Here is a 17,822-nt window from a genome sequence, read left to right as displayed (position 1 = left end):
GCATGCAGACCGTATGCAGTGTGCAGACTGAAGGCTGAAACATCACAAATACAATTGGAAAATCGGTATAAAAGGCACAAAAAGAGTTTTTACAATGTTAATGACCATGAAAGTCAATTTGGTGGGGCCATCTTTATTCTTCTACCCTCTTAGAACAGCTTTCTTATCATTTCTTTAAGTTCTCTTTAGGAATAGTTCTCCAGGCTTCTTGAAGGACATCCCAAAGCTCTTCTTTGAATGTTGACTGCCTTTTGTTCTGTTCATGATGATCCCACACTGCTTCAATAATGTTGAGCTCCAGGGGATTCATCCCTACATAAGACCTGTTGCCAATGATTTTCAGTCCACTTCTTGTGTCATTTGTCATAGCTAAGCCTTTTCTCCCAGTTTCCCTTCCATAAGAATGGCCACTTCTTCTTTTCCAATTGTCCAGTTTCCTAAATTTTTCGAAGGATGCACTGCACCCCAATGCTGAGTTATGCCAAGTTTTGAGCCACTAGCTCTTTTGGAATGACCATGTTATGTCAGTCAAAACTGTGTTATCTTTGTGAGTGCAACTTAGGAAATGGGAACAAATTGTGTCTTTGTGAGACGCTGCTAGTCACAAAGGTTATTTTCCAAAGTGTCTGTTATGTGTAGACACAGCTCTGGTTGAGATCTTGAATGAATCATTCAGAGGTCAGTGTTAACTGGCTTAACTAACAAAAACACACTCGTCAGAAAATTATCAGGTAACAAGCCTTGTACTACAAGGACTGAGTTGAAAATAAGTGAAATAGCAATCAATGTCCAAGAAGACCTTCAGAAAGCCTGGAGAACTGTTGCTCAGGACTACCGAAAAAACATAACAGTGCAAGAAAGTCCTTGGGAACATATAAAGGAATGAAGGTTGGTTCAAATATGTTTGCACAGTATATATCTGAGACCATGGGCTCTGCTCAAAGAGCTTTCCTTCTATCTTTCTGTGTTGTCTTCTGTGCAATTCCAGAGCAGGGTGTTAATATAGCCACACATGAGCAAGACATGACACAAAGCAGACTTCATTTCACTTCTTAAGGGCAAATAATTCAACATCAAATCACTCTATGGACTAGCACATGATTCCACATTAGACAGGCTTTTCAGAAATGTTGCTTCTGTATTTGTCTGATTCACTGAGCTTTCTTGTATCTCTGTCACCCAGAAGTAAGACATATATATTATACATATATAAGATGAGTATTTTCTTTTCCTTTTTGAGAAAATAGGCTAATGTCAGTGTTGTGACTAACCGTCTTTCATTTCAGCTTTCTATTATCACCTTGCACCTCATTTTTCAGGCAATCAATTCCATTAAAAAGCAGTTAGCTCTAAAGTGATTGAATGCTCTTGTGATGCTACAGTGTTTGATGAAACTGATGATTCCACTCACTCTATGTGATGGACATTTTCTCCACCTCTCTGCCACACATATGTCATGTTGGGAGGATCAGCCACTGCCTGGCACTGGAGAAGTGCATTATGGGACATGTTGACGGAGGTACTTTTGGGAGGAACGACAATGACAGGTGGACCTGGTGAGAAGCAGATGACAAAATGCATCAAATTAATTTAGCTTCATGTGCAGAATAAAAAAAACTTAAAACACTAAATCACCACTACAATTCCAGCATGTTTAATGCTTAAGTTTATCTGAAAAGTAGTACAGTACTGTATTTATCCTGAAACACTTAACTTGTATATGAAAAAGGTCATCAATCGCATGGTGAATGCTGATAGTTACTTTTTCTTGGAGAGTAAGATTTGATCATCAAAAACAAGCGGGCAAAAAGTTTCTAAAAGAGCTGGCCTTCTGTGTAGGAGTGTCACTGAAAAAAAACCTGAAACTCCTCTCCCGAAACAAGTCAGATGGGCTGCGTATCTTTGAACATAAATCTTGATATCTTGTCTGTGACTTTTAGGCACCTCTGGCAAAGCGCCTGGTGTAGCTGACCGTGCGGGACAGCAAGCAGTCAGTCTACAATAAAAATCCAGCGATAAACTTCTTCTCCCTCTGCGTTTCTGAGTCCATTACAAAGTTTCCCATACCTTGTTAACACTTGGGCGACCTGCAAAGGTAATATTAACCGTCATCCAAATATATCTGACAACACATTCACATCAAAGTAGTGAAATGTACTACTGTACACATACACTGTATCAGGCCCTTCCTGCTAAAAGACAAAAAAAAATTTAAAAATGACAAACACAATACAAATTAATCCAACTCTGTGTCCTTTCTTGGACACCAGCTGTGTCTACAGTGCGACAAAGAGCATGCAGGGTTGTTTGCAGATGGGATAAAGCTTGGAGATACTGATAATCTGTAACAAAGTATCAACAGCTCAGTGAAAGCTCAATAAGCTGAATCACAAAGTGTTCACTGTGGGACTTTGGTACAAGGACTCGTCCTTTAGTCTTTTCTTCAATGAAAACATTAAAATTTGTGCTGACGCCTTATCAACATATGAAATATAGGAAAGATGGAGGTTCTATCCGATTTCCCTGTGTTTTTTTTTTTATTTCCCTCTTTCTATTTTTGCTTCAGTTAAAAAAGTTAATTTTTCTGTTACTGAACCCTGCCTCCTGTGTCCTGCATGTGAGTCATCTTTTTAGCTCAAAGATGGTGTGCCTTTGCAAACACATTTCATCCAGTGTGAGTTTTATTTTCATTTTTTGTGCTTTCCCTTCCGCGAGAGTGGTCTTCTCTCCTCTCTGTGATGTCTGTCTGGTCCTTGTTCCGCACCTGCGACACCAGCAAACAATTTCAGCTTGTCTCTGTGGTGTATAATTGAAAAGGAGCACATAAGACTGATCGTGAAAATCCATCTTGTATAAGCTCTTGTGTTTTGCAAGCACTGAAAATAATGAAGACTTGCACTCAAAGGGTTGTAACAGATGGGTGCAAACTTTTACAAATGACGTTTTACAAAATGAGCCAGTTGATAAATTATCTAATACAAACCAAGGCAAAGGTTAGGAAAAAAAAAGCAAAGCAACTAAAAACTATTTCTCAAACATAACCTTGAAAAAAAGGCACAATAAAAACAACGTACTGCCGCAATATCCATTGAACCCTGTGTTGTCAAATATAACAATAAAATTGTCTTGAAAACTAATCACAAAAAGCCACCACAGAGTGGTGCCATGATGTCCCATTTATCTGCCGTTCCAACATGTCAGCAATCTGAAGAGAACTAATAAAAGTGGCCTGACACCACCTGCCTTATGCATGTACAAACAACCACAAATCTCTACAGCGGTCATGACAGATCAGGTTTATGATCCATTCCAAAAAAGGTTAGACGCTGTGTTAAATCTAAATAAAAACAGAATGAAAAAAAAAACAAAACACTTTTCTTCCCCCCCCCCATTTAAATTGACAACAAAACACAAAATGAACAATGAAAATGATGAAAGTCAGACTTTTTTTTTTTATCATTTTAGGAAAAATGTTGACTCATCTTGAACTTGATGGGACAAGGTTTAATATTGTGTAGCATTCCCTCCATCATCTGGACTCTTGTACTACAAAGCAATATTGTTGTAACATATATATATATAAAAAATATATAATATAAATATAAATATAAAAGGCCGTCCCTGAAAAAGAATGGGAGCAAATGTTGTTCGAACATCTGTATATACACTTCAGCTTCAGTGGTGATTTTCCAGATGTGCACGTTGCCAGTTCTATAGACACTAATTCCCACCCATACCATCAGAGATGCAGGCTTTTGAACTGTTCTGGTACCTTTCCTCTTTAGTCCAAAGGATGCAGTGTCCATGATTTTAAAAAATCTTTTAAAATTTCACTGACCACCAAACAGTTTTCCACTTTGCCTCAGTCCATTTAAGATGAGCCTTGGTCCAGATAAGATAGTGATGTTTCTGGATCATTGTTCACCCAAGGTTTCTTCTTTGCATGGTAGAGCTTTAACCTGGATTTATGGGCGGTACAATTAACTGTATTCCTAGATTATGATTTCTGGAGGCGTTCCTAAGCCCATGCAACGATTTCCATCACAGATTATGGACATCCAATACTGATTTTTACTGATGTCCCATGTGCACAGAGACGTCTTGCAAAACGTTTGATGATAATATGTGCGGCAGACAATGGAACACTCTTTTTGTTTGTTTGTTTGTTGTAGAACATTACTCTGAAATTGATCCATAATTTGTAGTCATAGTTTGTTGCAGATCGCTGAACCTCTGCCATCTTTGCTACAGAGAGGCTCTGCCTCTCTCAGGTGCTCTTTCCATCCTCGGTCATGTTACAGACCTATTAAAGCAATTAGTTACAACGTGTTCCTTCAGTTGTTTCTTTTTAGTACCACTTACTTTTCCAGCCTTGTTGCCCCCATCTCAACCTTTTTAAAGGAGTGTTGCTGCCATCCAATTCAAGATGAGCTAGTAAATTTCATGAATAGTAAAATATCTCACTTTCAACATTTAATATGCATTTATATGTTCAGTCGTTAATCAGATATTGGTTTATGAGATTTACAAGCCATTACATTTTGGTTTTATTTACAATTTACACAGTTTTTCAACTTTTTTTGGAACTGAGGCTGTACATGCTCTATGAATAAATGCATGAGTGGCAGTTTAGAGGTTACTAAAGGATTTTAGACAGACTTTATCTAGATCAGCTATTAGTCTTCTCTAATCCATCCATGTGGCAACACTGCAGAAAAATTCAGCCAGAGCTCAGATAAAGTGACTTAGACCGTGTGTGCTCATGAGGATTATTAGTCCAAATGTGACCACTGTGTCTGTGAAAACTCAAAATTAAGTGAAACCTTGATGAGACTATATGCCAAAAATATATAAGTTCTCCCATGCACCGTGCTGCAGATGAGTCGTGGCTCTCTGGAGAAAAATCAGCAGTAGGAGTTGGAGTAGGAGTACAGAGAGAAGTCAGAAATACATTCCACAGTGTATTATGTGTGCTGTGTCGGTGTAATCCAATGATCCACAGTTGCCTATTTGCATATTCTTCATGTATTTGTCCTTAAACTGGACTGGAAATCTGAAAACCCATGAATCTGTCAGGAGTCTGTGAGTGCCTGAAAATATTGTAAATACAGTGATACATTTTCAACCAGTTTTTCCACCAAGAAACGTTCAGATTTTTCATTCAGCAAGTCATTATTTCAGATAACACAATGAATACTAATAACTAAACAGCAATATTACTCACCACAATAACTGCAACGTCTCCAAAACTGAGCAAACCTCAACACTTAATCACAATAAGGCCATGCTCTAAAGTCCCAGATGATACCATGTTTCATATAATAATGCTGAAAATATTAGCACATTGACAAAATAAGGGTCAAATTCAGTTTGAGTTACTATTACCACTCTGTTGTGTGATGCAAGAGGGAGAAAGAGAAAAGTAAATTACTGTGACTTTAAGCCAATAATACACAGACATCACAGTGACTGATGGAACAGGCAGGCAGAAAGACAGACGCACAGATAGACAGGCAGTCAACAACTGACCTTTGATCTTTACTTTTGTCACGCGAGTCACGTTCCCCTCAGAGTTGGAGGCGTGGCAGGTGTACAGTCCTGCTGTCTGCATGCTCACTGCTGGCAGAGATAAGACTTCTCCCTGGTAAATAAGATATGACAGACAACTGAGAGGTGGATGGATACAGACAATAAAGGCAGATGATTATATATGATAGGCATATAAACAGGAAGAGAGACAGGTATAATGCACATAAAGTAAGATGGATGAATGTGCTGTGATATGTGCAACTGTCTATGGCCGCGTTTCCCAGATTTGCTAGAAGCTCTTAGCGAATCTGGGAAACGCAGCCTATGTCAGTGCACTGCTCTGGAAGCCAAAACCTGATTGCAACCAAAAGCACAGTGGCTTCTCCATATGTTGCTTCGCAGGCTTCAGATGTTGAGTTTCAGTCATACGACTTTTTCAGGGAGGTGCCGTTTGTGCAGCTCAACGTTCCTGCAGCTCCTTTGCTGCGGCCAGATGCTCATCAAATAAGAAATAAATAATCCATCTTAACATCTACAGAAAGGCCTGATTGAATGTGTGCAGGTATTTACTTATTTTCTAATTTGCTCAGGGTTACTTAAACATCTATGTACAGCTGCACACATAACAGTGAGTGTCACTACTTTGATTGAGCAGAGTGCTTTAAGAGGAAAACACAAACGTGGGGGAATTTGTTCACTACACCACATTTAGGTGACAACTACGCCCATCTAGCTTGCTATATTGCATTAAAAATCATATTTTTCTTCAAGAAATTGTGTTATTAAATGTATGACAATGAATAAACACATTAAGACATTATCTTTTTTTATTATAAAGCTTATTGTCATATTATATATCATATTTCGAGTCAATGTAAACTCTAAAACACACACCTGGCCCTTTGTTTGGGACTGCGGAGGCTTGAAAATATATCATTCAGTGAGGTGTTCAAATCAGCGTCACATTCCCAGCACGATTATCCCACCTCTCCATCTTTATCTCATCCCAACTTCAACTTCAGGTCCAGCTGCGTTCACTGAGCCATTGAACTGGTGAGTTGTGTTTTGCTTTGCTACCAACATCAGCTTCTCATCAACAGCCAATAGTTCACTTAATTCAAGAAATAAATGAGATGATGATGCTTGATCAGTAATTTGTTTACTATTGTTTCGTAGTTTATATCCTAAGTAGAAAATCAAACTTCTTATTAGAACTCTCTATTTCTTTGCCAGTTGGAAGACAAAGTTTTGATAAGTCATTTGTAATTGAATGCACCATTTGTTGCACAACAGAGTTCTGCCACTGAAAAGCAAATGTCCATTATACTTTGCCCATAGAAGCAGCAGCTCTTACTATCAGCATGAAGCCCATGGTTTAGGAAGCCAAGGTGTCATGACTTAGAATTTGAGTGAATTACCCAGTTGGCTGCTACCTTACTTTATCTGTGACGTGGTGTTTTAACAAACTAGGCCAACTCAACACATGACTCACAACAAGATTGTGCCAAAGAGGGTAATCAATACAACTGTGTGTGGTCAAACTACAGAGGAGGGAAATGTAGGTATCTGAGAATAAAACCCCCTATCAAGTATTTTTCCTGTCAGTCTAGTAGGTGGTACTCTGAGCTTGGTTAGCTTTGTGTGCTAGTGTGAGCTCTCAGGCTACGGTGCTGTATGTTCTCCAATAACATGATTCAGAGGTTATTGAGTGTAATTTGTGCCAAAAATTTACAACTGCATGGCAGCTCGAAGCTCTGGGACTGATCTCAAATAAAACACAGCCTGCAGAAGGAAGGGGTGGAGAGGATCAAGGGACTCATTCCGCGCCCTAAAACCAGTTTCTATGAAAAGAACTGTAAATTCAAGACTGAAAGGAGAGCTGTTATATTTTCTTGAGCATTTTGGCCAAAGCATGTCAAAAACATCTCATTAAGACATCAGGAAATTGTGTCAACTTGTGAAAAGGGTTTAACAAAGCTAACTAACTAACTGTCATTCACTTTTTAAAATGCAGCTAAATTGTCAGTGGTTACTGAGTGATGTCACCATTTTGTAAAAGAGCTCTGCCAACTTCAAACCACACCAATTAAAGCATACAAATTACTCAAAAGAGTTTTATGTTCCATTCAAGATGTCCTGACACCTCCGATTTATCTCAGTGGATAAACAACATGCCCAGATACAAAACTGCCTTTTGTCAGAAGTTAAATGCAGCTTTTTCATTGGCACATCAGTCATAACAATTTAAAAATGCCATATCTGACTATAAATGAGTGACTTTTTCCATACAGAGATAGAGAAACAGATCTGTCCCAGCAGTACTGTGTAGTGTAAGTGGTTCATCCCTTGAGTAGTGCAAGATATCCTAAAATCACGTCCGTTTCAGAGCAGCATGAATGCTCTGCACTGTTGTATAGTTAGGTCACACATACCAGATAGCTTGTACTTTCAATGACACTGCCATCTTTTAGCCAGGTGATGGTTGGTGAAGGGTTGCCAACAGCAACGCAGTCCAGAGAGAGGTCACTTCCAACCAGGGCCTCCAGCACAGGAGGCGGGGCTTTGGTGAAGGTGGGTGATGCTATGAAAATAAAACATAGAGCCAAAGTTAATACATAAGACTTCATCTGCCTTTGAATAAAGACACAAATCATCTATATTAGATGACTACCATGTTAAAGCAACTGTATCCAGATCAGGCTAAATAAACTCCAATATCAGGTACAGGCCCTCCCTGTTTAAGGCAAGATGAGCACTGTTCCCCAAGCAGCAGGAATAAAAAGAGAGCAGACAATAAATCTTTTTTTCCCCATCCCTCCCTTTTTGATCAGTTAGACACAGCCTGACAGGAGCACAGCCTTGTTTGTTAAGCAGCACTTGCCTGTGCCAAGTTTACTCACATCAAAATGCATTATTATCTCACAAACTTAAGTGAAATTGTCAGTTACAAACACTGCCTTTTACATCGGCTAAAGTGGAAGTTTTGCTGCAACTTCAGAGGACTCAGATCTCATTGGGAAAACATTCGGAGAACTTCTCTTTTAGCTTCTGCAAACCCTCCAAACATAAACAAGCCACCTGGAAATCCCCAAGACACATATCATTAGATTTCTTTTTTGCCATGATAAAACAGATTTATTTCCCCCCCCCCCACTCCCTGGAAACAGTGTTTGGTATGTTAATGAGTCATATAAGTACTGTTTTTATTGTTCAGGTCTTTTATCTCTGAGTTTCGAGCCTGTGAAGGCTACTAACAGTCTCATTTTCTGGGCAGAAGAGCAAACAATCGGTGAAGAGCATACCTGCAGGGCATGTCACAAAAGGCCTCAAGTATACAGTCACAATCTATCATCATTCTCATCTCCAACCGCAGGCTCATACAGACCAGCTCATAGAAAATGGCGTGCTTCTCTTTGATCTGCGGGGTGCGGATAATTTCTTCTGTACGTTTGTGCGTGGAATCATAGCAGAGGTATTCCAAAATACAGATGCACTTCAAAGCCCAAAAAAAACAATGATGCATATTTCATGTCAAGATTTAATATTTAAACCTATCAACAAGCACGATCATAACTCTATAGTATGGAGCCACACTTCCCAAAACCAGAATGTCAGAGGTTATTAAAGTTGTCCACATTGCTTGATCCGTCACTGAAAGTTTTAGACACTTTTTGAAAGTTTAAAGGAGCACCTGTATATAGCACCTGTCAAGATGTGATGCCTAAGCAGTGCTTTGCAGACTAAATGAAATCCAAGGAGCGAAAGTTAAGTTTAAATTCAAAAAGCTTAAACTGCTTAATGAGGCTGAAAAACAGTCACCTGATTTTCTAGCTTATAAATAAATCAAATTTTAACTCTGCTGCTTCTAAAAAAAGTAGAGAACAGTAATATTAGAGCAGGAAAAGGCGTCTTCAGGGGCACAAAAAGTATTTTCTCTTAAATCATCACCATCATTACCAGTGATTAGGAAAATATGAACGGCTAAGGATAAGGGGATGGATTTTTAAACAGGTAATCTCCTGATGGCGTAGAAGATAAGTACAACAATGCCAAGTGCAGAAAGGGCTCAAACCTAAATTAGGATCCTGAATTAATGTCGGTTTTATCATTATTCTTATTATCAGTATTATTATCATTATGCTGAACCCTTTAGACTGGTGTTTTCTGAGGAAAGACTTTTTACTTATCTAAAGAATTGGTGCAAGTTCTAACTAGTCTCGCTATTTCTTGCTGTGGATTTTAGCATTCTGGTCATTTGCTATCACAAAAGCTGCACCTACAGTATAATACCATGTTTACAGCATCTGTCTGTATGAGCAGGGCTTTATTTTACGTTGGTAATCAGAATCGTAACCAAAACCGATCCAGTAACTATCATGTGCTCCCATTGGATAAGCCTGCAACTACGATGATGTCAAGGGATGGTATTGCTTTTGTATCTTGCAGGCCACGTTGGTGCAACTTTCTGAGATGATTAGCTTGATTTGATTACTATCAACTGGCCCACCGACGTCAGCCCCATACAGCAAGGCTGAGATTGAGCTGCCAGCTGTTTTGCAGACAGTTAAAGAATCAAAAGATCTCATTTCAGTTTTTCTGTAATCGGTTTCAGAGCCACTATGTAAGGTAAACAGAATTTTTAAAAGTGAGCTATGCCCACTCTTTTGCCCCCAAGTGGATTACTCTCAATGAAAATTAGCACGATATAACAATTACAGATCTATAACAATCTGTAATGGTTAACACTCAGAGAACACTGGAAAAAATAACGTGAAAACTAAACAACCAGTTCCAACATTTCGTTGTTGCTGGTTCTCATTGAGAGATACAGACACTTTTCAGCTTGTTAAAAATTGATACAGTAAGGGTTCAATAGCCAGCCTAAGGCTTGCTTTGCTGTGTAACATGCAGTAGAATTTACCAAGAAAAGTAAAAGATAATCCATGATTGACATGACAAGCAAAAGCGAGCCCTCTGGATCAAAACTTCTTCATCGTTCAAACAGGTTTCAGCATTGCCTTTTGTGTATATTTGGATCAATTCATTTTAGGACTAAAACTCAAAACCACAACACACACAACTGCATTAAACTCACCAGTTACAGAGAGCAGAGTCCAGGTGCTATTTTGCATCTCATCTGTGGGTTTATCTAGTAAAAGTATTCGACACTCGTACAAGCCCTGGTCATCCAGCTGCAGGCGCTCCAGCCTCAGAGTTGTGATTCTCACCAGAGACACTCGGCCTACAGAGACAAAGTGCAGGGAAAAGTGAGGAGGGCAGTTATGAGGAACGTGAGAGAGAACAAACTGCACATAATGCTTATTTCACTTGACATCTTGCAGGTGTGTGTGACGCCTTGTCGCGCCAAAAACAAACGCTGTCCTCAAACTTTGCCTAAAAATGGCCTCGCTTCCACTAACAAGTACAAAAACCCTGCATACATGCGTGCACAATATTAGAAATCTGATCCCCTGGTTGCCAGGTGATGGCTCCCTCGAGTCACTTGCCTTTATCTTTTCCAGTCGACACCTTTACAACTGTCCATATAGTTTTCACACCTTAACAGACACACATTTGCTCAGTGACCCAAAGACATGGAATGACATGGCTGAGGAGATACTGTCAATGAAAACTCTATTTAAGGACACCAAGACTTCTCTAAGAGATAATGTGCAAGCAGGAAACACACTGCTGCAAGATGCAATCCACTGGGATGCCTCTGTTGTGATGGTAATTATTAACAGAGGCTCTGAATTCTAGTGACTGTGGCAGGGAGGGACATGCCTGACAGGGAAAAAAAGATCCAGGAAGTTGGAGTTTGGTATGCTAGCAGCGATAACACACCCAATTTACTTTTCCACGCCACCAAAGGGGACTAAATCCACAGGGGGAAATAAGAGGTGGGGGTGACAGTGGAGCAAAATACACATCAGCATACGCTCTAGGGATTAGAACATTTCAAAATCCTACCCTTTGACCCTCAGCAGTTTTTTTCCCTCTCTTATGTTTATTGCCTTAGCGCGATATGGGTCACTATGGCACCTTGCTGGAAAGGTTGTGCTGAGGCAGGGATGTTGTTGGAACGCAGAGTGTCATCAGGTAAAAGGGAAGGGAGGGGCGGGAGGGGGGGGGGGGGGGGGGGGGGGTTGAGTAAAAGCATGACCGAATGTCACAACTACTGCCATAAAAAAAAAAAGAAAAAAGAAACGCATCATTGCAAGAGATTTAAGTGCAGGGCAAATTTAGTATGAGGTTAGATATACAGTCATGTTCAAAAGTCTTGAGCTGCTCTGCAGTTCTTTATATATAGAAATAAGAAATAGGGCTTCAGAGAACAGTAAATGGATGCACCTCTCAGGTCCTGTGTTAGGATTTATTTCCTATTTCTTGAGGACAATCGCCTCCAGATATTGTTCATCTGAGGTAGATTGTTTGTTTAGACCTGACACTTCCTCTTTTGCCCTCTACTTATCCAGTTTGTCAAAGCTTTTAAGGATACATGGCACATCATGCTGGGATATGCCAAGTTTTCAGCGGCTCTTTCAAACGGCTCTTTGAGAATCACCTTGTTGTTGCAAAGAAAAAGATAGATGCAACTAAAGAAAAAGGATAAAGAGCTGTCTTTGAGACAGGCTGCTTGTAACCAAGAGCCTTAAGGTACTATTCAACATAGTTGGGTCTGGTTCTGTGCCAAGTTGTCTGTTAAACACTGGTTCATCCCTTGAGTTAGGTGCCCTTTTGATGCTTGAATGACCCAGAAATCTGCGTGAAGTGGTTCAATAAATGAAAAACTTACAGAACTATTGTACAAGAGCTATGCTGATAGACACGATTTAGTGGGTATCGGCATAGCTCCTTGATGGTTATTTGTTTTTTGAGTAGCCATAATGTTGGAGCAGGTCTCGTAACGAATGATCACCTAGGAAACCTAAAATCAAGCTCTGTGAATAAGGGTTTAAACCATGGCGTCTTTATAATGAAACTAATATGGTGCAGTGGACTGGTGGTGCAGTAGCTGCCACATATTTAGATGTAACACTAGGTTGTCAGATGAGTTGTACAACAATGAAGTGGAGTCGCAGTTAGGGTCAATCCTGACCTAAGCTCCCAGCCTTAGCACACCTACTTTGTGTGTAGTTGTTTGCATTGTGCATGTCTGAAACCATAAAATGAACTGTGCATGCTTGACAAAGGTTAGTGTGCTGGCACCAATAAATTCCGAATGTAGTAAAAGAGGGAAAGTTCAGCTTTGCATAGTTGATGCAAATAAAACAGCAGCGCTTCCATTAAGTTCTTCAAGTCTCACTCTGCACTGAAAAAAAAAATAACATAATTATAACAAAAGCTTTATGTAATTACAACAAAGACTGAACAGTTCAATGCAGTAAATGTGTACTGCACAACATGCTGCAGCAATGACAACTGTTCTACGTAGTCTGAAAGTATTCTCACTTTTGTTATTTATCTCGCTCCTTTAATCTACCGTTGCACATTTACTGTAAAGAGCTCAACATTTCGGCTAAATCTGACCTACACACATTCAAGATTCCAAGGGGTCACACCCTATGACCCAACACAATAATCTAAAGTAACTAAAGCATTTATGGCTGAACAGATGCAAATCTCTGCAGTCAGGTCACAAAAGCTTTTCCATGAAGGGTGGAAGCTGTTGCACATCATCTGTGTCCCTAAACTGCTCCGTAAGAACCCAGCTAATTTAATTGCTGAGGACAGTCAACATTTAAAGTCCCCATGAATCAGCTAACAAAGTGCTAACACAGTACCGCCGCCCCCGTCCACACACACACTCTGATTGGTTAGCAGCAGTGATGTGATCAGACACAGCCCACCATTCTGCACCAGTTTGGTTTCAGTTTGAAATCCAAAGGAGGTGTGCAGCCACTTTTAAATCGTTTTCCACTAGATAAAAAAAAAATAAAAATGACAAAAAGCAGTTAATCTACGAATATTCAAATGGAAAACTTGATTCCATTGGGGCTTAAATCTTTAGATATATTTACAAACTTGTTGCTGTAAATTTCCTTCAAAGCCTTAAACGACTGGCTAAATTTGCCTAATTGCCACAACAGAGCCTGAAATATACACGCCGACAATAAACGTCATCCAACCTTCACCGACAATAATCACTTCTCCTCCTCATGTTCTCCTGCTCTGCACACCCACAGATTTGAATTTTCCAAAGGGCAGCTTTGCAGGATTTTCACACGTTCAAGCTTAACAATATCTTCTCTCAGTTCAATTCAGCACACAGCAGTGCACACACACTTGCACAATGCATTCATTTGTCAGACTGCCTTCAACCGAAGTCCCCTAAAGGCTCCGTGCTTTAATACACTCTCAGGTGACTCAAAAACAAAACCATTCAGGGTTGTGAAGAAACACAACTCTCAACAAATAGAGGAATCTAGTGTGAAATGGGAGGTCCTCAGATTTGAATTAGAGAGGAGCAAGTTCATAGATGAGGTGCTTGTTACCTCTCTTAAGACAATGGCTTTGGAAAAGAAAAATCAGACGCCGTCTTCACCAAAGGGAGCTTCTAATTAAAAAGCATTCTGTTATTTGTGATGGATCAAGAAGCAGTTTGAAGTTACGTCATTCATACAAATCATGCTGTCTTTGAAAGACTTCTTAAAAGTAATTTCAATCAGTTGGCCATCAGGGAATTTAACCCTAATCTGCTGCCGTGCTTTACTGTGCAACTGGTCGTTTCTTGTTGTTACTGCTGTACTTGTGTTGAATTCACTTTCTATTTCATATGCTTTGAAAAACAAAAAGTTTCACTCGAACACTTCTTATGAGGTCAGGTCTGACGTCCTCTATAGAGCTCGCTAAGAAGCAGGAACATTGCTGACAAAACTAAACATTTGGAATGCCACGGTATGTGCTTTTTCCATTTTATTCAGAGTGAAGGATGCACCACAGATATTGATTTTCTTTCTCCCAAAATGGATGTGAAACATTTCAGAGATGAAGTTTTAAAATAATATATATATATGGGGTAAAAGTCTTTAGGGGAATCATCTGCAAAGTGTCTTGTTTGGTTTGACAGGGGGCTGTATGAAAAATTATTTAAATTCAATACCATTTTGTGCAACACAGACGTTTATGTCCCTGAAAATGTGATGTTCACGGGCAGCGGGCCCACATCATCTCTAAGAGATGTCGTCAGCTCTTGGCAAGAGGCGGAGAGGCGGTCAGGTTTCAGTTAAAGAAAGGAACCGATAGAGTTTCACTCCTGGTTGCTTGTGGCATTTTGAAGCTCTCCTGTGTCATGGTTTGAAATTTGAATTGAAGAGCTCCGTCGCTGTTGTGAAGAACATGAGTAATCCCAGTGCAGGCTCTCTTATTTGTTCACCAGGGAAAGGAAGCACATTAGCTGTTTTAGCTGTGAGTAACATGTTACTCCTGCATGCAGACTGATTGTGGAGGGATTTACACAGGAAGAGCTTGAGAACAGTGCATTTATACAGCTGTATTTGCTTTTTACTATGATCAGCAGATGCATAGGCGCTAAGGGAGCAGCATCTAATCCTTTGATCTTTTGCTCTTTTTTTTTTTTTTACAACGAATACTTTTAAACTCCTGTTAGCTCTTAAAAATCTCAGGGGAGCACTCTAAGGTAAACCGAATGTATCTCACATTACGTGAAGCTACGCACATCACCAAAGGCAAAGAGTCTGGACGAAGGGAAAGCTTGATCTATTTAAAGGGGAACTTCGGTATTTTTTAAACCTAGACCTTGGAAATACATTTATCTACTCACCGAGAACAGTTTGGTGAAAGCCGGCGTCCTTTGGAAGATATTTAGATTACTCGAGATCCATGTATATCCATATAACGGGAGAGAACAGGGCATTGATGATGCAGCCTCTAAATAAGGCATTATCTGTAGTATTTCACCAATACTTTAAGACGAATGAAGGTGCTCTGTGACAGTCGGCTAACTTCACACGTAGTTTGCTACTGATGGTTTTGTGCAACATGGCAGGATATTTATCAGATTTTGACGACGTGGACGACAACTTTGAGTATGATGGACGTCCTGGAGTGAATGGGCTATGCTGCAGTGGCGGGCGTCGATGACGTCATCACAGTAGACAAGTGTGTAGAAAGTCCACAATAAGCCCCCTGATAGCCACCAATAGCAACAACACTGCAGCTATGAACTAACAGTGCAAAAGTACGCGTTCATTCAATCATTCGTCTTAAAGTATTGTTTAAATAAAGACATAATGCCTTATTTAGAGGCTGCATCGTCTAAGCCCCGTTCACTCCGTTATATGGATCTCGAGGAATCTAAATATCTTCCGAAGGACGCCGACTTTCACCAAACTGTTCTCGGTGAGTAGATAAACATATTTCATGCCAGAAATAAGGTCTAGGTTTAAAAATACCGGAGTTCCCCTTTAAAGGTGGGGCAGAGGAATAAATGATGAAACAAAACAATGAACCCCAGCAGAGTGCTGGATTAGAGTTAGAATCACAGCAGCCAAACAACAGTTGGAGTCTGGTTCCTGAAGCCAAACTGCTGAGACATCTGAGAACATGCGCAGCCCGAGGGGGTGAAATACACACCATTCGTTTCAGCTCCACAGCTTTAGTTTCCCATGCTGCACCTGTTACTAACAGACCAGCCAGTACCTGTGAGAAAGCCTGAGCTCAGCATCGGACTGGACAAAGCATCTTTTACAAACCTTTTGTACCGGTCGAGAAATAGCTTTCCGCTTGTCATTGGAGAGGCATGTGATTAGCATGCCTGTCCTTCTAAAGACAGGGCTTTTCTGTTGAGGATGCTTTTTTGGTTGAGTGAAGTGTTCCAAAAGTGTAATTCTTGGGACAAAGAGTAGGCAAATTTCCGGGTTATTCCTACCAGCATATTACCCTGCTTCTTCTCAACTGACACCCAGAGTGGTGAGGTGTGACATCGATGTACAGCGTGAACAGTCAGCAACAAAAAGCCTACTGTCTTTTATGAGCCCCAGCTGGAATTAAAGTCCATCCTGCTCCCACTTAAGGCAATACATCAGCATAGGTTCTCTCCGTCTTTATGGCTATGTAAATGTCAGTATCCCATTTCCTGGTCAGGTTGGCCAAGGGAGTGGCATCCCACAAAGACGGGAATGGCTTTGACTCAGCTAAAAGCAGGTTCTGATCCCTTGACAAACACACACCTAAGTGCACAGATTACGGATCATTACCCTGTGTTTGAACGAGCAATCAGTCCGATGCCAAGGGTGTTGTTGCATTTTAGTGTAGAGACTTGGAGGATTGGAATATTTTACAAATTACAGGTTACGAGAGCACATGTGTGTTAATCCACATTTGAAAGTAGTCCCCAGAAATGCCGTTAACTCCAGTTTGGGTACCTAAAAAAATTGTTTTGGGAAACGAAAGTGCATATTTCAGAGTAATATTGATATAAATACCTGATCCAAAGGGGCACTTTTGTTGGTTTTAATTTGTACAGCTTGTACAGCTTGTATTAATTTGACTTTTGGGGCTACACCTAATAAATGTTCACATTTTTGATAAATCCATGCACTTCTTCAACTGTCCAAGAGGAGAGAAAGAAATAAACTGCCCAACGTGGGAAGGAATACTTTGTAGAAATCAAGAATAAGAAAGACTTTTTGATGAAAATCAGAATTGCCTAAACTGTATTCGATTAATTTATTTTTCTCTTTTCTTTTTCATCCCTTCAACACCCACTCCTCACGTGATATCAGCTTGTTTTAGAAAGCGTATCACACCTGTGATATTTATGGCAGAGTATCCTTTTTGAAAAGGGAGAAGAAAAAAAAAGATGAAAGTACAGACTGACATTAAACTTGTCCCTCTGCTTTTCCATCTGATGTAGCTTCGTGGTTGCTGAAATGCTTCGAACTCCTTTCATTCAAAGCGTTCAAGATGTTTTTTCCCCCTGCTACTATCACTTTAAACACATTTCCCAAAATACAGACATAAGTAGTGTGTCTAGAAGCTCCGTTGGAATTCAAAATTAATTTGCGTGGGCTGGAACAGTGTTTAGCCACACAGGAAGTAACAACTGATGCAACGGTGAGTAAGTAGAAAACTAAGAGGGTTGCTTTAGCAGTAATTAAGCTAAGAAGTGTCTACTGCTGCCATCTGCAATCTATCATCAGTAGTGAAGTTGCTGAAAATAAATTAAGAGGTTAACTACTTAATGCAACTTAGTAGCCTGCTAACTCCCACCTGAGTGTTATTCTGCAAATTAATTCCACTCTTTGAAGTGGCATCTCTATGCTACTTCT

At 40.0% G+C, this 17,822-nt stretch overlaps 1 protein-coding gene across 1 annotated transcript in view; it reads right to left on the bottom strand.

Moving 5' to 3' along the window:
• Window positions 1–17,822, bottom strand: part of igsf9a (immunoglobulin superfamily, member 9a) — a 55,052-nt gene that overhangs the window by 27,404 nt on the left and 9,826 nt on the right. The window contains exons 4-7 of the mRNA XM_072371647.1: window positions 10,625–10,771; window positions 7,965–8,110; window positions 5,530–5,644; window positions 1,412–1,553 (exon numbers count right to left, since the gene is read on the bottom strand). Of these exons, the coding sequence (XP_072227748.1) occupies window positions 1,412–1,553; window positions 5,530–5,644; window positions 7,965–8,110; window positions 10,625–10,771 (550 nt within the window). The remainder of the gene's footprint in view (window positions 1–1,411; window positions 1,554–5,529; window positions 5,645–7,964; window positions 8,111–10,624; window positions 10,772–17,822) is intronic.

The sequence above is a fragment of the Leuresthes tenuis genome, unplaced genomic scaffold, assembly GCF_036924035.1.
Source record: "Leuresthes tenuis unplaced genomic scaffold, fLeuTen1.0.hap1 SCAF_19, whole genome shotgun sequence".
Classification (NCBI taxonomy): Eukaryota; Metazoa; Chordata; class Actinopteri; order Atheriniformes; family Atherinopsidae; genus Leuresthes; species Leuresthes tenuis.
This window is presented reverse-complemented; position numbering and strand designations above follow the sequence as displayed.